The following is a 21,804-nucleotide window of genomic DNA, read 5'->3' on the forward strand; positions in this document are numbered from 1 at the left end:
CATGAATCCATCTGCGTCCTTTGTTTAATATTCACATAGACCAAGGTGAGCGACACAGGCTCTTTAGAGCCTCTAGTTAGAATCTTAGGCAGGATCAATTTCTGTTCATATGTAAAAGAGGTAACTGGTTAAAGTGCTCCAATGACTGCAAAAATTATTGAATCTAAATCTGTAAAATGTTTGAATTCCATATTGATAGAACTATAAAATGAAAACATGTTTTTCTCATAGTTCAGATCCTTTCACAAGTAGGAAATGTTTCTCATTTTATTAAATTTAAATTCTTAAATAATCTTTTGATCTTCACAATGTATTGTAATAAATCTTTCTCTAAATTGATTACATCTTCAGCGACTTTTTTTAGCTCACCTGGCCCGAAGGGCCAAGTGAGCTTTTCCCATCACTTGGCGTCCGTCGTCCGTCGTCGTTAACTTTTACAAAAATCTTCTCCTCTGAAAGTACTGGGCCAAATTAAACCAAACTTGGCCACAATCATCATTGGGATATCTAGTTTAAAAAATGTGTGGCATGACCCGGCCAACCAACCAAGATGGCCGCCATGGCTAAAAATAGAACATAGGGGTAAAATGCAGTTTTTGGCTTATAACTTAAAAACCAAAGCATTTAGAGCAAATCTGACATGGGGTAAAATTGTTTATCAGGTCAAGATCTATCTGCCCTCAAATTTTCAGATGAATCCGACAACCCGTTATTGGGTTCCTGCCCCTGAACTGGTAATTTTAGGTAATTTTTGCTGTTTTTGGCTATTATCTTGAATATTATTATAGATAGAGATAAACTGTAAACTGCAATAATGTTCACCAAAGTAAGATTTACAAATAAGTCAACATGACCAAAATGGTCAGTTGACCCCTTTAGGAGTTATTGACCTTTATAGTCAATTTTTAACCATTTTTCCTAAATCTTTGTAATCTTTTACAAAAATCTTCTCCTCTGAAACTACTGGGCCAAATTAATCCAAACTTGGCCACAATCATATTTGGGATATCTAGTTTAAAAAATGTGTGGCGTGACCCGGTCAACCAACCAAGATGGCCGCCATGGCTAAAAATAGAACATAGGGGTAAAATGCAGTTTTTGGCTTATAACTCAAAAACCAAAGCATTTAGAGCAAATCTGACAGCGGTAAAAGTGTTTATCAGGTCAAAATCTATCTGTCCTGAAATTTTCAGATGAATCTGACAACCTGTTGTTGGGTTGCTGCCCCTGAATTGGTAATTTTAAGGAAATTTTGCTGTTTTTGGTTATTATCTTGAATATTATTATAGATGTAGATAAACTGTAAACAGCAATAATGTTCAGCAAAGTAAGATTTACAAATAAGTCAGCATGACCAAAATCAGTCAGAGCTCAGACATAAATAAGTCTGAATCTGCTTTTGACTCATAGAGGTCTAAATTTGTAAGTTTTAGGACTTGTCTCCCTTTAATGCAAGACAAAATACGACTTAAATAAGTCAAATATTGTTAAGCAAGAAATGATTGACCAGAATCAAAAAGTTGCAAATATCAACTCCTACAAGTCGATAAGTTACCAAAATTGGTCAACTTCAAGACCCACGCATACTTATAAAAAGGTCATGCATCTAAATCAAATAATGACAACATTGAAAGCCAATGCCTTGTCTTCTAAAGAAAAATATGAATGAGAGTCTGAAAAATCGGGGATCATGTTAATTAACCTTACAATGCAACCACCTGGATCCACACTTAATGAGGTAAAACATCTGTGTTTAGTAAGGATGTTCAATTAGATAATTAAATATAGATAGATCAAGTCCTTGTGAACTCTCAGACAGGTTTTTACTGTCAAAGGTGGTGTAGTTTGGCCACCAAGTCAAGTTAAGTTTTTTCATCAACATAAATAGACCTAAACAAGTCTGTCATTTTGTGACTTAGATAAGTCTAAAATTGAAAACACATTTTTATAAAGAATACATGTTTTGACTTCTTTAAGTCAAAAACAGAAATAGACTTGTTTATGTCTGAGCTCTAACTGAAAATGGTCAGTTGACCTCTGAAGGAGTTATTGCCCTTTATAGTCAATTTTTAACCATTTTTTCGTAAATCTTAGTAATCTTTTACAAAAATCTTCTTCTCTGAAACTACTGGGCCAAATTAAACTAAACTTGACCACAGTCATCATTGGGGTAACTTGTTTAAAAAATGTGTGACGTGACCTGGCCAATCAACCAAAATGGCTGCCACGGCTAATAATAGAACATAGGGGTAAAATGCAGTTTTTGGCTTATAACTCAAAAACCGAAGCATTAAGAGAAAATCTGACAGGGTTTAATTGTTTATCAGGTCAAGATCTATCTGCCCTGATGTTTTCACATGGATCGGATAACCCGTTGTTAGGTTACTGTCCTGAATTGGTAATTTTAAGGAAATTTTGCCGTTTTTAGCTCACCTGACCTGAAAGGTCAAGTGAGCTTTTCTCATCACTTGGCGTCCGTCGTCCGTAAACTTTTACAAAAATCTTCTCCTCTGAAAGTACTTGGCCAAATTCTACCAAACTTGGCCACAATCATCCTTGGGGTATCTAGTTTAAAAAATTTGTGGCGTGACCCGTCAAACCTACCAAGATGGCCGCCATGGCTAAAAATAGAACATAGGGGTAAAATGCAGTTTTTGGCTTATAACTCAAAAACCAAAGCATTTAGAGCAAATCTGACGGGGGTAAAATTGTTGATCAGGTCAAGATCTATCTGCCCTGAAATTTTCAGACGAATCGGACAACCTGTTGTTGGGTTGCTGCCTGTGAAATGGTTATTTTAAGGAAATTTTGCAGTTTTTGGTTATTATCTTGAATACTATTATAGATAGAGATAAACTGTAAACAGCAATAATGTTCAGCAAAGTAAGACCTACAAATAAATCAAAGGACCAAAATGGTCAGTCGACCCCTTAAGGAGTTATTGCCCTTTATAGTAAATTTTTAACAACTTTTCGTCATTTTTTGTTACTTTTCTAAAAATCTTCTTCTCTGAAACTACTTTACCAAATTTAACCAAACTTGGCCACAATTATCATTGTGGTTTACAGTTTATAAAATGTGTCCGATGACCCAGCCTACCAAACAAAATGGCCGACATGGCTAAAATTAGAACATAGTGGTAAAATGCAGTTTTTGCTTTATATCTTTGAAACTAAGACATTTAGGGCAAATCTTTCAAGATTTTAATGTCCATCAGAATAAGATATATCCCCTCACAAATTTTCAATTGAATCGGACAACCTGTTGTCGGGTTGCTGCCCTAAAATTGGTGATTTTAAGGAAATTTTGCAGTTTTTGGTTATTATCTTGAATACTATTATAGGTAGAGATAAACTGTAAACAGCAATAATGTTAAGCAAAGTAAGATCTACAAATAAGTCAGCATGATCAAAATTGTTAGAGGACCCCTTAAGGAGTTATTGCCCTTTATAGTCAATATTGAACAACTTTTCGTCATTTTTGTAACTTGTATAAAAATCATTTCTAAAACTACTTGGCCAAATTTAACCAAACTTGGCCTCAATCATAATACTAGGGTATCTTTTTTAAAAAAAAGTGTCTAATGACCCCGCCTACCAACGAAGATGGCCAACATCTGTAAACACATTAACAGGTGAGCGACACAGGCTCTTGAGAGCCTCTAGTTTGTTATTATCTTAAATATTATTATAGATAGAGATAAACTGTATACAGCAATAACGTTCAGCAAAATAAGATCTACAAATAAGTTTACATGACCAAAATAGTCAATTGACCCCTTAAGGAGTTATTGCCCTTTATAGTTAATTTTTAACATTTTTCATAAATTTTTGTTAATTTTTAGAAAATATTTTCCACTGTAATTACTGGGCCAAGTTCATTATAGATAGAGATAATTGTAGCAACAAGAATGTTCAGTAAAGTAAGATCTACAAACACATCACTATCACCAAAACACAATTATGTCATGAATTTATCCGTGTCCATTGTTTAATATTCACAAGACCAAGGTGAGCGACACAGGCTCTTTAGAGCCTCTAGTTTTTTTTGTTTTTTTTTTTTAATTTATGAATTTTTTATTATTGGCTCTTGTTGACCCCTAGATGTCTTTTGTTATTTTAAACTTGTATTTTCTATTTCTGAGCAAGCACATGGCTAACTTTTTATTAACTGGAAAATTTATTGTGAATTAGTTCATTTTCAATAATATGAGGCAGGCATTACCTGTTAATGGGGAGGAAGTCTGTATGAATTTTTTTTTTTTTAACATGTTAACATGGTTAATAAAAGAAATGGAAATACCGTAACGTTACCGATTTTGGTTCTGTTGTTAGGGATTTAGTTGTGACTTTATTTAAGTTATGATGTCATATTCAATGTAAACAAAGAAACGCTTTCATCAGGTAACCTTTTCTCCATATCAAACAATTATTAGGGTCCCGCCAAAGGCGGTCCCCTATAGTGATCAGTCTGTCCGTCCGTCCGTCTGTCCGTCCGTCCGTAACACTTTGTGTCCGCTCCATATCTAGAGAACCATTATGATTTCATACTTTATACTTTACATGTTTATTAACCACCACTAGAGGGCGTGTCATGATGTATGTACAACTTCCTAGGTCAAAGGTCAAGGTCAAAAAACTTCGGTTTCAGTTGACAACCCTGTGTCCTGTGGTGAAGATCGTGTCCGCTCTATATCTTGAGAACCGTTATGATTTCAAAGTTTATACTTGACATGTATATGAACCAACACCAGAGGGTGTGTCATAATTTATGAACGACTGCCTAGGGCATAGTTCAAGGTCAAAAACTTTGGTTTCAGTTGACAACCCCATGTCCTATGGTAAAGATTGTGTCCGCTCTATATCTTGAGAACCGTTATCATTTCAAAGTTTATACTTGACATGTATATAAACCAACACCAAAGGGTGTGTCATAATTTATGTGCAACTTCCTAGGTCAAAGGTCAAGGTCAAAAACTTTGGTTTCAGTTGACAACCCCATGTCCTATGGTAAAGATCGTGTCCGCTCTATATCTTGAGAACCTTTATCATTTCAAAGTTTATACTTGACATGTTTATAAACCAACACCAAAGGGTGTGTCATAATTTATTTACAACTTCATAGGTCAAAGGTCAAGGTCAAAAACTTTGATTTCAGTTGACAAACCAATGTCCTATGGTAAAGATACAATTTTTTAATGCACATTATTCACAGCGGGGCCCACAGAGATGGCTCCCATCTCAATGATATCTAGTTAAAAATGAATTGGTATTGAGTGCCAATCCCTGTCGCGAAAAGCGAAAACTTTATTATTCAAATTTAAGGACTTTATGGATTTATTTATCTCCGCTAAATAGTATTTTACTCCGCTAATTGTCTTTAGATATTTTCTCCGACCTTTTGTGAATTTGACTCCGGTAATTGTATTATAATGTAAAATTATCAGGCACTTCATGTGAATTTCATGTAACCGGTTTTATATTTGACTATAAAAGCAATTTCAAATTATCATTGTATTATTCTTGATACGTATGTTGATGTTCAAGTGTCGTATTAAATATGAAAAAGGATTACTTGTTATTATGTTTCCGATGTTAGTGTAAAACAACTATCTACACAACAATCCCATATTTTACTAGACTGATAAATATATATTTTATTCAAACTATCATCCAAACAAGACCGGAAAAGGAAGTAAATTTCTGCACGAAAAATTCTGATAAAAAAAGTTTGAACAATTTTCAGTTCATTAGTATATCAGGTATAAATTGAAAAATTCTGGAAATTTTCCCAATTTATTATTATTTTTTTTTTTTCCCTACTGTAAAGGCGTAATAGGGGACTTCGTCCCCATATCAATCTATGTTTTGACTTTAATGAACAGACAAATAGTGGTAAAATAAATTATCTTGAAGTCTGTACTTCTGACTGATTTAACATCCTATGTATATCATGTATATACTTAAACAAGTTTTGTATACCTGACTGTAGAAAAGCAATAGACTTCTTGTGTTTGTAGAGGATTTTGGTTTTAAGCACCTGTTTTGGGTATACTCCGGAAGACGTGGTATCCATTGCTGGGTATGTGACGAGACGGCCAGAAAACTCTCACAGACGGGAAGATCAGCCATTGCTGAATATTTGAGTATTGTCAAGGTAATGTAATGAAACTTAAGGAAAAATAAGAGCATGATTTATGACTGCTAGTTAAAAAACTATTCACTGGAGACCAAGGACTGGAACTTCTGCAAATATTTATTAAAAAAAAAAGATGTGTGATAAACAAAGCCTATAACATATTGTCGGCTATAAAAGACCCCAAAATGACAAATGTAAAACCATTTAATGGAGAAAACTAATGGCCTTATTTATGTACATAAAAAGTAAAATCACAAAAATACTGAACTCAGAGGAAAATCAATTCGGAAAGTCCATAATCACATGGCAAAATCAAATAACAAAACGCATCAAAAACGAATGGACAAGAACTGTCATATTCCTGACTTGGTACAGGCATTTTCAAATGAAGAAAATGGTGGATTGAACCTAGTTTTATAGCTAACTAAACCTCTCACTTGTATGACAGTCATATCACATTCCATTATATTGTCACCGATGTGTGAACAAAATAAACAGACACAATAGTTAAAAATGTCAAAAATAGGGGTACAGCAGTCAACATTGTGTTATCATCTTAATCACTATAAAAACAACAAATGTAACGAAGAAGCACACATCAAATTAACATCCTCATTTTGATTATATTATACAATTTTATTTGTCTATGTAAAATGCACCAATCAAGGAAGGAGGGTATTGAGTACTGGTGTAAAATTGCTCGTTTGAAATTCGCACAGGTAGACATGAAATAATTTTGTCGTTCAAAGTTTGACGGGATGCATAAATACAGTCACGCAAAATAGATATAACAAAAACTGACTAAACAGTATAAAGTAATAATAAGTAAAATAATAGTGTGGTTCAAAGTATGACGGGATACATAAGTACAGAGTCACGTCAAATGTATATCACAAAAAAGTGGGTTAACAGTAAAAGTACTATTAATAAATAAAATAATTTTGTCATTCAAAGTATGACAAGATACATAGGTACAGAGTCACATCATAAATCAAATTAAAACAAATAAAAATTAAAAATGAACGAAAAAACACATCAACGAATGGCAACCACTGAACTACTGGCTCCTGACTTGGGACAGGCACATACATACAAAATTTGGCTGGGTTAAACATGTTAGCTGGATCTCAATACTAGGTACTTCTAGGGCCTTTGACAATAAGCATGACCCATACAGCATAAAGTGCTATAATAGGCCCATGCATGAGGTATCTTCAAAATTATTAGAATGAAGAATATCTTTATAACTACCAGACAGCCATTATCTTCCAATGCTTTTATATAGTTTGAATTGTCAGTTGACTTCCAAATGAATTCAAACATGGATATTTTGCAAGGTGAGTGATACAGGCTCCTTGAAGCCTCTAGTTCTAATTTGAATATTTTATTGAAAACACAAATGTGTACCATTCCTTACTTCCCTAGGATAATGTTATATCTGAAGGGAGTATATCTTTATCGGTACTCATTCTCTTCCAGAGATATACTTTTTGAACATTTCTCTGTGAAATTAATATTTGTATCGTTTCAGGGTGGAGAAAACTTTATGAATATGTCTCTGTGAAATTAATAGTTATATCGTTTCAGGGTGGAGAAAACCAATCAAAGAAAGTAGCTTTAGAAAGTCCCATTCATCCCTCAATAAGGTAAATGAACGTGATGAATGGATGGTCGAAATTTTATCAAAAGTCTATTAAACCACAAACAAAATGTTTTTACTGTCAGAAACAAGTCAAGTATTTACCAAAACAGATTGTAAAAGATTGTGACATTTAGCACGGTAATATATCACTTTTCTACAGATAAATATGCTGTTTTATTCAAAACTGAAATGTATAGAGAAACTTACTGTCTTTTGGTGTGTATAGTGTGCATTTGTTGTCCAAGAAACAAGAAAAAAAAGTTTATTAGTCATATAATACTCCTAGACATTTTCTGAAAAGTTGCAGCTCCAAAATCGGCAAAAAGGAAGTTTATCTTAAAACAGGAAGTTTCTTAAATGGACACCAATGTCAATGTCCAGGTTACAATTGTGGCATTATCATGTTTTCAATCTTAATTTCTTGAATGGTTTTAAACAGTTGTTTAAAAAGTTGAAAAGTTACAAAGTAAAAATGTATTTTTCCTAATGAATTTTTCATGGAGTAAATCATCGCTTTACAATGTTAAGTCACATGACTGACCCACATGACTTGCAATCACCTGATCGATACATTGGAAAAAAAATGGCGGAATGAACACATACAAAACAGTAAGTTATGACAAGGAACACAGAGGCTAATTTAATCGACAGCAAGAGCTTTATTGTGTCTTTATTAAGACTTGGTAAATTTCCGGATTGCAGAACAGATGGACAAATAAACGTAACAACAAAGATATAAAATGTATTTTATTTGAATAAAACATGACAAATCAAGAACAATATGATACATATGTAAAACATAAAAACAATCAATGTTTTGGCAAAAATATTCCGTACTCTTCACTTCACTTGTAAATTTCTTTGTCGGAGTTTGGACCTGAAAAAAAGACTAAGAAATTGTTTGAAGTCATGTATAACAGGCACCCCTCTTACAAGAAACATGACCTAGGGTATAAATGTGTGCTTTATACATACCAAAAGACGGTACTACAATCATGATAATAATACCAAAATGGTAAATTAATGGCTGGAATCCTATCAAAAGTCAATAAACAAAATGTATTTCCGAAACAAAAGACAGTAGTTGTTTTATTCCGTATTCTGAGAGAAAACAATGGATTTGATGACATATTTAACAAAATCAATTGTACATCAAATGTTTTACCTTAATGTTAATTGTAAAAGCTTTTTACATTTAGGCATGATGAATTTCCTGTTTCATTTAAGAATTGAATGCTTCTTTTTATTAATTCATTGGGGTGTTAAAGAGTTGACCAGAGTACATTTTCTAAAAATGTGTGCACTGTCAACCCTATTACAATCCTGTGAAATTACTAAAAGACGCATACTTACAATTACGTATTTTTAGCTAGGATCTTGATAAACACAATTTCTATTAAGTTTTTCTTCTATTAACCTGTGCACTTTATTGTGGGAGCTCGTGTCAACATGACCAAAAGAACAAAAACAATTTTCAAGAATAACACAACACTGTGGCAAAAAGTTTCAAAAAGTATTTTCAAGAAAATACAAAACCTGAGATATGATATTTATTTAGAAAAAAATGTAAAAGCTTCAATTCTAGCATTTGCTTACATCAGGGTTTTTGTAGAGCCTGCAACTTTTGTTGCAGAAAGCTCGACATAGGGATAGTGATACGGCGGCGGCGGTGTTAGCTAATTTCTTAAAAGCTTTATATTTTAGAAGGTGGAAGACCTGGATGCTTCATACTTTGTATATAGATGCCTCATGTTACGAAGTTTCCGTCACTCACATGTCCAATGTCCTTGACCTCATTTTCATGGTTCAGTGACCACTTGAAAAAAAAGTTCAGATTTTTTGTAATGTTGAATTCTCTCTTATTATAAGTAATAGGATAACTATATTTGATATGTGCGTACCTTGAAAGGTCCTCATGTCTGTCAGACAGTTTTCACTTGACCTCGACCTCATTTCATGGATCAGTGAACAAGGTTAAGTTTTGGTGGTCAAGTCCATATCTCAGATACTACAAGCAATAGGGCTAGTATATTCGGTGTATGGAAGGACTGTAAGGTGTACATGTCCAACTGGCAGGTGTCATCTGACCTTGACCTCATTTTTATGGTTCAGTGGTTATAGTTAAACTTTTGTGTTTTGGTCTGTTTTTCTCGTAGTATATGCAATAGGTCTACTATATTTGTTGTATGGAATGATTGTAAGGTGTACCTATCTAGCGGGCAGATGTCATGTGACCTTGACCTCATTTTCATGGTTCAGTGGTCAAAGTTAAGTTTTTGAGTTTTGGTCTTTTTATCTTATACTATATGCCATAGGTCATCTATATTTGGTGTATGGAAATATTTTATGATCTTTATGTTAGTCACGCAGGTTTTATTTGACCGTGACCTCATTTTCACGGTTCATTGCACAGTGTTAGGTTTTTCTGTTTTGGTCTATTTTTCTTAAACTATAAGTAATAGGTCAACTATATATGTTGTATAGAAGCATTGTTAGCTGTACATGTCTGCCTGGCATGGTTCATCTGACTTTGACCTCATTTTCAAGGTTCATTGGTCTTTGTTTAGTTATCTTGGTTAATGTTAAGTTTATGTGACAGTTGTATTAAAGCTTAGCTTTATACTTAGGACTATCAACATAATATCAATGATTAGTATAGAAGGCGAGACATTTCAGCGTGTGCACTCTTGTTTGTTTTAAGATTTTCATTATTTACATGCCAGTGACAGTATCTGACAAAGTTTTAGAATACATTCTATTGTTACTATTTATCATATTATAGTTAAATTTATCAAAGTTCATCTTAAAGAATCACTATATCTGAACTTTTTTTATTTTTGCTTTATTCCAGAAAGGCAATAGAAATAATAGAACAAAGATTTGTTAGTTATGCTGCAGATAAGCAAGACTTTCTTGGTGACGAGGAAAAACAGAAAAAGGTCATGGCTCTATGTACAGAGGATGATATCCTTTATCAAACAGTTTAAAACATGAAATAGTATCACCTTTTGTTTAATAGTGCCATTAGTGGTACCTAGAGGGTCGGTGATCATTGGATTTATAAGATGCATGGTCAGATCATAGAGGATATACAAAATGATTGTTTGTTTCCCGATACCCCTACAGTGTCTGTTTTAGGGACGACATCACAAGTTCAATGAAGGATAAAAACTTAATTCACCCCCCCCCCCCTCCCCCCTCTTAACTTAATTTGGGAAAAATTGATTGACCCATATAGATATATGTAAAAATCAATGTGGAATAACCACATCTTGCAGTAGTTCAACCCCCACCCCCAAACTATTTGAATTAAGTTTTTTATCTTACATTGATCTTTTGATGTCGTCCCTTACTGTATAGATCAATTTGAATATCTTTTTATTTTCACTTGCATGGGGAAAGCAACATTCATTTTTGTATGGCCTGACATAAATGTTGATAAATGATGATTGCAAATATCTGTTTCATTGTCTCTGCTACATGTCACCAGTTAAATTACATTTTCTACCAATTGATAGGGGCTGCTCTAGGTACAATATTGTTATTCCATTAGTTTTAGTATGTCTTACACTCACACTACTTCAGAATTATAGGGAGAAGTGACTTCTCTTTTTGAAACTGATAGGGAGAAGTGGTGAGATTTGAAAGAGAAGTGCTCATTCGTGCGGTGCGCTACAATGTTTGGATTTTACTATAGTATAAAGGGTCATATGTAAATAATGTTCTTTTTATATTATTCAATTCATATCTGAGTATACAATTAAAGTAACATTTCAAATTAAAAGTTATTTAAGTTTAACTAAGGTTTTGAGAAACTACAATCTAAATATTTATATCTAGCACTAAAAAAAATTTTTTTTTATTTTAAAAAATGTAAAGAAATTATAATATATCAATTACAATTTAATTCAAATCTATCTTGTGTATGAAATTCAGTGTTTCTCATAAAAAAATATAAAAGTTATTAAGCTGGGCCATAATATAATTAATAGTCTCAGAGTTAAGCAACTTTGAAACAATCCATAAAAAATATATGGAATTATATACACCAATCAATGAGATGTAACCAAAAGTCTCTTAATGCGTGTGGAATACGTAATTTTTCCCTTTGGGGTCAATATTCTTCTGTCAGCTGTGCGTCCGTAGTAATTATTGTAAAAGTACGGATTTAGGTCACAGCTGGTCCGGTTCAGATCCGTAGTTTAGAAATCGGTTAATGGTGGAGGTATGCAAGAAAATTTACAAAAATAAACGATGTTTGACAAGCTATTTGGAAAGGAACATGACGTTTTTAATGCAATAAATGGATTGAACATTTACTGGAGGCAACTTTTATCACGTTTAAATAAAGTAACAAACTTATTTTGCCGCCGAAATTTAGGTTTATGTACGTTTTCGAGTAACAACCACCGGAACTTGCGGAAATGCACGAAGTGATAAAAAGTTGTATTTTTATCAAATAACCTGCTACACACTGCAAAGACAATGCTTCAACCTCTTTTCTTAAGATAATCAATCGTTTAGGTCTAAATTTCTTTAATTATCTATAAAAAATTGATGTTTCATCAACTTGGTAAAAATTGAAAATGTCCGATGACGGAAGCGACTGAAAGCGAGTATCGTCAAGAACAGGGCGACTTGTTTTCGCTTTTGGGGGTTGGGGAAAGCGAAGTGACGATCGGGAAAGCGACTTCTTCGCCCAAGTCGCCTGGTAGCGTGAGCCCTGAAAGTGTAAATGTTTTGATAGCATAGTTTGTTTTCCTTAACTTTATTACGTTTCAAAGATATGTGGGATAGGAAAGATGTCTTCAACAGGTTTGAATCATCAAACAAAAGGTGGCAAGCACTTTGTAAAAAGGTAAGCTATTTTAAAATTTTAAAATAAGAAGATTTGGTATGATTTCCAGTGAGACATAGATCAAAAGACTTAGAAGTTAACAACTAATGGTCACTGTACGAAATTTCAACAATGAGCAAAATTCATACTACACAGTAAGCTATAAAAGGTCCCTTAATAAAAAAAAATTTAAAACAATCCAAACAAAATGCAAACAGCCTTATATATGTACAAAACAAGAAACAAAAAACAATTATGATATGCAGCAACAAATACAACCACTGAATAACTGTATAATTTTTCTACATTCTAAGCAAGCCATTTTAGGATCATCATTCATCTTTCATATAAACAAGGTTGTAGTCTTACCAATGTTTTCACTAAGCACTCCTGCTTCTTTCACCAATAAAACCTTTTACCTATATTTCTGAAAGTGGTATTAAATACAAAAAGTCAATCAATTAATTGGATGCTATCTATATACCATCATATATAACATACCTTTTAAGTTAAAATAAATAGGATCATTTGTATGAGATGTTTAAAAAAAAATCCTGACCTCAATATATATTTATAGCTGATAAATAAAATTCCATTGGACATATAACATAATTTTCATATCTTTGATTTGTCAATTCATGTTATATCTATAATTCTAAAATAACGAGGTCCAATTTATTAGCCTGCATGGGGGCTAAAAACGACAAATCAAAGAATTAAAATTTATATATAACTAATATAGGACAATGGTGTTGTTTAAAAAATTACACCATTCCAGACCTTTTTGTCTTCCACATGATTAATATTGTCAATAACTTACAAGTTCTGGGTACAATCTGATACCAGTACCAATATTATATATTACCTATTACCTTACGTTCCTCATCTGTCAGGTGCACCACCAAACAGTGTATTTGGGATTTGCCATATACACGTGTCAAAATCACACCTAAACTTCTTCATTATACTGGATTGAAACTAACAAATTCAATCATTGTCACATTGTTTCCTATTGTAGTATTTTAATCAGCATGACTTTATAAGATGACAATACGAATACTAAAAATCCAGTTTAAAATAAGGCATAGGTACACGGTTTCCAATTTGTTAGCCGGCAAATCAAAGAATTCAACTTTATATATAAATAATATAGGCCCATTAGTATTGATTAAAAATTACACCATTCCATGCCCTTTTGTTTTCCAAATAATTAATATAACCAATAATTGATATGTCAACAGGTTCAAACAGAAAGATTTTGAAAACAGAGAAAATGTATTTTATAATCAGCATGTCTTTATCAGATGACAATACCAATACTAAAAATCCAGGCTAAAATAAGCCTTATAAGTAATTAGATACGTTAATTCAGCCTCAGGTCCGCGATATTGCGTGTGTGCTTTAGTGTTTGTATTATAAAAGCATGTCATTGCATAGGTATTAATAAATACAGTTGTATTTTATCTTTTTATTTAGAGTGAAGAAACTTTAGAAAGTCAGAAATACCTTAAGGAGGAAGTCATGCTACAGTACGTTTACCCCCGTCTGGATGTCAATGTCAGCAAGGGAGTTAATCATTTACTAAAAAGTCCATTTTGTGTTCATCCTAAAACAGGTTTGTACCTACATATAAAATATCAATCAGAAATCTATTACCTCACTCACTTTTAATTGGAGAACATTTTTGATAATATATATACCGTCATAATGGACTCTGGTTTCAAGTAAATATTTGCCATCTCTCTAAGTTTTTCAAATTGTTATTTAACATTATATTTCTCTGTTCTCTTTTTTTATGTGTCCTTGAGATTCTTTATTGTGTAAACCCTTTCCAAAACCTCATTGTTTAGAATCCCATAATAGAATATAAATGATTTTTTAACACTGCTGTATTTGCATGATATGATAGATATAGGAAGATGTGGTATGAGTGCCAATGAGACAACTCTCCATCCAAGTAACAATTTATAAAAGTAAACTGTTGTAGGTCAATGTACGGCCTTCAACACGGAGCCTTGGCTCACACTGAACAGCAAGCTTTTAAGGGCCCCAAAAAAATGATTAGTATAAAATCATCATTCAAACGAGATAACCAGCGCTCTAATTTATATAAAAAAAACAAGAAACCAGAAATATTTATCAACCACATCAACAAACGACAACCACTGAACATCAGGTTCTTGACTTAAGACAGGTGCAAACAAATGCAACAGGTTTAAACGTTTTAATGGTACCAATTTTTAACTTTAAGGTTTTTTAACTGTGTCTTGAATAATTGAGTCATTATGGAAATGTGGATATACTGAAAGTTACTGTTAGATATACTGTATGTTATTAAAATTATTCTGTTAACCCTTTCCTGGGCCTCATGGTTTTGAATCCCAGTAATAATGATTTTACTGTTTATAATTACAGGATTAATGATTTTACTGTTTATAATTACAGGATTAATGATTTTACTGTTTATAATTACAGGATTAATGATTTTACTGTTTATAATTACAGGATTAATTATTTTACTGTTTATAGTTACAGGATTAATTATTTTACTGTTTATAATTACAGGACGTGTATGTGTTCCAATAGATCCAGATAACATTGACAGTTTTGATCCATTCAAAGTTCCAACTATAAGGTAATGTCTTCAGTATCTATTTTTAAAGATTTTTGAAGGCAAGTCCAGGGACTTGTCGTTTTTGGCCATGGCCAGTCCAACAGTGAAAAGATGAAATTTTATTAATATATATTAAAGAAGACATTTTTGTTCAATAAACTGAATGTAACTTTTTCCCTTTGTAATACTGGTTATTTCAAGCATTTCTATTAAGTTTTGTCATAATCAGTTCAATAGTTTGAGAAAAATCTAGTATAATGAACGACGACATCTACAGCGTTTCGAGCAAAATTTCTTCAACAAATCCAAACCAAGCCGCATCAAGATAGAATAGAGTGTGGACCAATAAATGATCAAATATTTATCTTATCTGCCTACAAACAGTTAAATATGATACACAAGATGATTTAAGGAAGATAAATACCACTAATGGACCTTTTTGTTTTCCTTATAAGGTCTCTTTTGGTCAATTTATACCTCTCATTTCCTCAAAATTTCAACTTTTCAGGCAAATAAATAAAAATAATGGGGTAACTTTCACTCAGTTATGGTAGAAATGTTATAAGAAATGAGTAATTGAAGCATTTTAGCAGAATGAACAATCCATATAAAAGTTTACTGTCTCCAAGGAGGTTTCAATAAGTCCTTACGTAAAAATTAAATTACAAAGAGAGAAAGAGAGACATAAAAGGCTTCTCTTTAAGTACATAATTTGTTGTTATGGCATTAAAAATAATTTCATCTACATATAACTATATATTTATTTAAGTATTTCCTAGGAAAATGTTCTATCATAGCAGAATAGAAGAAATAAGGAGAAAAAGCCCCCCCCCTTTTAGTTCTGTCAACTGAATATTCATGGTAGAGTGCTATTTCAAGACAATTTTCTCATAAAATGTGTTTTGAAGACTCAATCCACTCAGAATATTTCATTTTTTGAACTATTTCACTTAAATAGCAAGAAATTTTAACACATGAGATTACTCACAAAGTCAAAGGTGCACGTACAGCTTCCCATAATAGGTGTAATACCACCATTGATTTTCCCCTATTAGTCTTTGTTAAATTTGCACTTTTCAAAAAAATGTGCAGAATTTATCCTTGTTTCAAATAAAGAAATACTTGGCATGAGTAAAGTTTTATCCTGTCCAGTTCTATAGAAAAAAATTCACATAACATTTCATTGCATATAAGAAAATAACCATCATTGGAAGTTAACCAATCAAATTTCTCCCCTTATTTTATCTGTGTACAAGGTTTAGTCACCATATAACTTCAAGATTACAAAATTTTCTATAGAAATCCCAAATAAAAAATAATGGTGTTTTGAAATACCCAAGACATATGTTTATGACACAGAAATGGTTTTACTGCAATAAAATGTAGGATTAATAACCTACAACTGTCAAATTCAAGGGAATATTTTTTTCGACCTACTTTCGTATACAACCGGATGTGACGTACCATGATTTGGTGGTATTACACCTATAGTAGGGCCCAAATTTAGTGTAAAAATTAAAAATATCAAACATTATATAAAATTTGCCAAAAATAACTTAGCTGATAGGTGCTTTGCAAACAAACCATGATGAAGTTAGTATGTTTTGTATGATTTCTTTATACTTCCTGTTTGGTGTTAAAAATAACTTCGGTTTATTTTGGATGCACCATAACAAAATGTTTTGTTATTTTGCTGTTGCCATTAGCCCAATAATTTCACTCTAAAAATATAGATGGAAACTCATAAAATCAGCATTTTTCTTCATTTTCGTTAGAAATTCTCATATTATGGCATAATTATAATGTCATGACTATTAATTCTTAAATTAGTTTATATTTCTCTGTTTTATGCATTTTCTTATGTTTTGAGAAAGTTGTAAGTGGTTCTCAAAAACTTCATGTTATTAAAACAAAATATGGGCCTTAATTTTCCTTCATCTGTAGTGGTGTGATTGCTGTATTTAAGGGTAACAATTTGTTTAACTGTTTTCTGAGATACTATTTTTGTGGAGTTTTGTATAAAGATGGCCAATTTCCAATTATTTTTAAAACACTTAAGTGTAGAATTTCATGAGAAAGGAAAAGAAATCATTATTAACATTGTAACTTTCTTTTGAAGTAATAGTGACATAAGTATTTATAATGATTATTTGTTACAGTGCAATAATAGAAGAACTTAACACAACAGAATCGAAAGATGAGGACGGTAAAAAGATTAAAGGTAAAATTTCATAGAGAAGATTGTTTGCTTAACATTTTTAAAATGATAAAAAACATTAAAAGCAAAAGTCCAACAATGAAATTTGAGGCAAACAATTTCTGATATTAGACTAAAAGGTGTATGATTTTTTCAAATTACTTGAAATTAAATGCTAATTCTGTTGCCATCATAGAAAACATGTTGTTGTACTAAACATACAGAAATTGTCAGATATAGAAACCTTATTTTCCTGCTGGTCCTTAATATAATTTCTATTGAAAACTACCAAAATTGTGTTGGTCTTTTGCAAAATTTTGGTGGTTCTCTTTCTGTAGGCATCTCAGAAAAAAAATTATTGACTTATTGAAATATATATACAGCACTATAATTGAAAATAAAAGCTATCCCAAAAATTCTGACCATAAATGCAGTAGAGTTACCTCCCATTTAATATAGAAATGTTCATAAGGAATTTTTTTCAAAGTATGAAAATTTATGAAAAAAAATATGTCAGACAAAGGAATGGAAACTATTTTCTATTGTTTTATTGGCTATTGAGGGAAATTCCAGATTCAAGTTGGAATGTCTGAACTTACTTTGAGATTGATATTAATTAACATCCTAGCGTGCATTACCAAAACTAATGGGATTATGTCCAGTTTGATCTCTGGCATTGTTCAAAATACAACTGAAGTTGAAATTATAATTGTCACCTCAATGGCTTGCATTGCATACTATGTTTTACTATGCCCCATTTATGGGCATTATGTTTTCGGTCTGTCCGTCTGTTGCTCGTTCGTCTGTTTGTTTGTTCGTCCATCTGTCCCGCTTCAGGTTAAAGTTTTTGGTCCAGTTAGTTTTTGATGAAGTTGAAGTTTAATCAACTTGAAACTAGTACACATCTTCCCTATAATATGATCTTTCTAATTTTAATGCCAAATTAGAGATTTTCCCCCATTTTCACGGTCCACTGAACATAGAAAATGATAGTGCAGATGGGCATCCGTGTACTGGGACACATTCTTGTTGAAATTCAAATGTATGGCTTTCTTTACAAAAAAGAGTCATATTAGAATCATAATTTTGCCACATAATAATAAAGCATTAAACATGGAAAATGATTCACTGGACAATTTTAGCCTTAGGTTATCTTCAACCATTATAAATAAAATAGAGTTGAAAGGCCATCTTAATATAATTACAGACTATAAGAAGACTTCTCTAGCTGGCAGTATGGTTGTGTTTGAAAAGTTTTTAACATCTCTAGAAAATTCCTGGAAAGGAAAGAAACTGGAGGAAAGTGGTTAGTACATCAGAAAACTTTTCATGTGTCTCTTTTTAGCTCACCTGACCTGAAAGGTCAAGTGAGCTTTTCTCATCACTTGGCGTCCGTCGTCCGTAAACTTTTACAAAAATCTTCTCCTCTGAAACTACTAAGCCAAATTTAACCAAACTTGGCCACAATCATCCTTGGGGTATCTAGTTTAAAAAATGTGTTTGATGACCTGGCCATCAAATCAAGATGGCCGCCACGGCTAAAAATAGAACACAGGGGTAAAATGCAGTTTTTGGCTAATAACTCAAAAACCAAAGCATTTAGAGCAAATCTGACATGGGGGTTAAATTAATTATCAGGTCAAGATCTATCTGCCCTGAAATTTTCAGATGAATCGGACAACCTTTTGTTGGGTTGCTGCCCCTGAATTGGTAATTTTAAGGAAATTTTGCTGTTTTTGGTTATTATCTTGAATATTACTATAGATAGAGATAAACTGTAGACAGCAATAATGTTCTGCAAAGTAAGATTTACAAATAAGTCAACATGACTGAAATGGTCAGTTGACCCCTTTAGGAGTTATTGCCCTTTATAGTCAATTTTGAACCATTTTTCGTAAATCTTAGTAATCTTTTACAAAAATCTTCTCCTCTGAAACTACTTTGCCAAATTTAAACCAACTTGGCCACAATCATCTTTGGGGTATCTAGTTAAAAAAAATGTGTCCGATGACCCGGCCATCCAACCAAGATGGCCGCCACGGCTAAAAATAGAACATAGGGGTAAAATGCAGTTTTTGGCTTATAACTCAAAAACCAGAGCATTTAGAGCAAATCTGACAGGATTTAATTGTTTATCTGGTCAAGATCTATCTGCCCTGAAATTTTCAGATGGATCAGACAACTGGTTGTTGGGTTGCTGCCCCTGAATTAGTAATTTTAAGGAAATTTTGCAGTTTTTGGTTATTATCTTGAATACTATTATAGATAGAGATAAACTGTAAACAGCAATAATGTTCAGCAAAGTAAGATCTACAAATAAGTCAACATGACCAAAATTGTCAGAGAACTCCTTAAGGAGTTATTGTCTTTTATAGTCAATACTGTGGATTCATTTTTATTCGTTGGATACCAATTTTCGTGGGTTTCGTGGATTCAGGTGAACCACGAATTCAAATGTTCAACGAATAACATATTTATAATAGGCCTTATATAGAGAGATTGGCAAAACCACGAAATCAAATATCCACGAATATGAAAGTTTTTAGCAATCCACGAAAATTAATACCCACGAAAATAAATGAATCCACAGTATTGAACAACTTTTCATCATTTTTGTAACTTGTACAAAAATCTTCTTTTCTAAAACTATGGGCCAAATTTAACCAAACTTGGCCACAATCATTACTAGGGTATCTATTTTAAAAAAGTGTCTAATGACCCTGCCTGCCAACCAAGATGGCCAACATCAGTAAATATAGTAACAGGTGAGCGACGCAGGCTCTTGAGAGCCTCTAGTTGTTGGAAGACATTTAATAACACAATTTATTCTTTGTGTATGTTTCACTGTCTATATACATGCAAGGTCAGTGTGGAAGGTCATACTTTGACCTATAATGGTTTACTTTCACAAATCATGACTTGGATGGAGAGTTGTCTAATTGGCATTCATACCACATCTTCTTATATTTATTGTGCATAGCTCTGAAATTGGAAAAATGAACACAGCAAAAAATTTAAAACACAAAAATAACTTTATATATAAATAAGAAGATGTGGTATGTTTGTCAATGACACAACTCTCCACAAGAGACCAAAATGACTCAGAAATTAACAACTATAGGTCACTGTACAGCCTTCAACAATGAGCAAAGCCCATACCGCTTAGTCAGCTATAAAATGCCCCAATATGACAATGTAAAACAATTCAAATGAGAAAACTTATGGCCTTATTTATGTACAAAAAAATGAATGAAAAACAAAAATGTAACACATAAACAAACAACCACTGAATTACAGGTGATGTTTGACACTACATATGCTGTTCCTTGTCTGATACTTATATTAAAGAGAAGATTTTACTGCTTATGTCAAAAATGCGTCATGAGTATTTTGCAGTGAATTAAAACATTTCTGACTAGTGACGATATATTCAAAAGTTATTGCAAAGTTTTTATTATTGCGAATAATGCAATTAGATGTGTATTGCAATAATTAGAAATTGCATTCCGATAACTGATACATATATCTGTGTGTAGATTGTCCTGAAAAGGTATAATGAATTTTACATTTTTTTCTATTTTCCTAATCGCAATATTAAATACATGCAATAATTCCTGAACAAACAAACACTTTACCACCCACTTTTCAATTTTACAACAATGTGCTGAGATAGACTTAACCTAGGCCTATGATATACAGTTTTGTTGATGTGTATGTTATTACTGCAGTATATTTTAGTTTTATTAATAACTGTTTTGTTGCATTTCAGATAAGAAGATGGAATTCTAGAAAAGAGGAAGAAAATATATAGACAATGTATAGATGATAAGGATCTAATAAATTATTCCTATTTAATTTGTACCATTATATTTGTTTATTCGTCTCATGAAAATATATATGAGTTTTTAAAATGCAAATTCTGTGGGTTAATGGACAATTGGGAATTCTTGTGAGGACTTCAACAAGAAACCTTAGCTCATTTTATTGTTCATACAGAAAAACTTAAATTAATGTAAAAATATAAAAATAAGAGGATGTGATATGATTGTTAATGATACAACTCTCCACAAGAGACCAAATGACACAGAAATGTTATTGTCAAGGCTCAACAAAATCCAAAAGACTTGGGTGTGCTGTTTCTTGCATTGGAATCAACAATGTTTTAAATTAAGATAAGGTCAGTTTAGTGAAACAACTAGTAGGAGGTCAATTATGTTAAGTATGCAGTTGTATGTGCACCTCTTTCATGCAGATTATCTTGCCTTGCCCTCAGTTAATATGGTCTGTTGACTTTAAAAGTTTTGCATAGCTTACATGTTAAAGATTATGATTACATCAGTTTTAAGTGTAAGATCACTCACTTATGATGACTTCTG

At 32.4% G+C, this 21,804-nt stretch overlaps 1 protein-coding gene across 1 annotated transcript in view; it reads left to right on the forward strand.

The window, feature by feature from the left end:
• LOC143058827 (DNA primase small subunit-like) overlaps positions 1-21,287 on the forward strand; it is a 34,068-nt gene extending 12,781 nt beyond the window's left edge. The window contains exons 5-13 of the mRNA XM_076232305.1: positions 6,020-6,156; positions 7,726-7,784; positions 10,632-10,744; positions 12,556-12,638; positions 14,094-14,232; positions 15,183-15,252; positions 17,391-17,452; positions 18,636-18,734; positions 21,198-21,287. Of these exons, the coding sequence (XP_076088420.1) occupies positions 6,020-6,156; positions 7,726-7,784; positions 10,632-10,744; positions 12,556-12,638; positions 14,094-14,232; positions 15,183-15,252; positions 17,391-17,452; positions 18,636-18,734; positions 21,198-21,217 (782 nt within the window). The 3' untranslated portion in view covers positions 21,218-21,287. The remainder of the gene's footprint in view (positions 1-6,019; positions 6,157-7,725; positions 7,785-10,631; positions 10,745-12,555; positions 12,639-14,093; positions 14,233-15,182; positions 15,253-17,390; positions 17,453-18,635; positions 18,735-21,197) is intronic.
• Positions 21,288-21,804: the final 517 nt, after the last annotated feature.

Source organism: Mytilus galloprovincialis, chromosome 14, assembly GCF_965363235.1.
Source record: "Mytilus galloprovincialis chromosome 14, xbMytGall1.hap1.1, whole genome shotgun sequence".
NCBI lineage: Eukaryota > Metazoa > Mollusca > Bivalvia > Mytilida > Mytilidae > Mytilus > Mytilus galloprovincialis.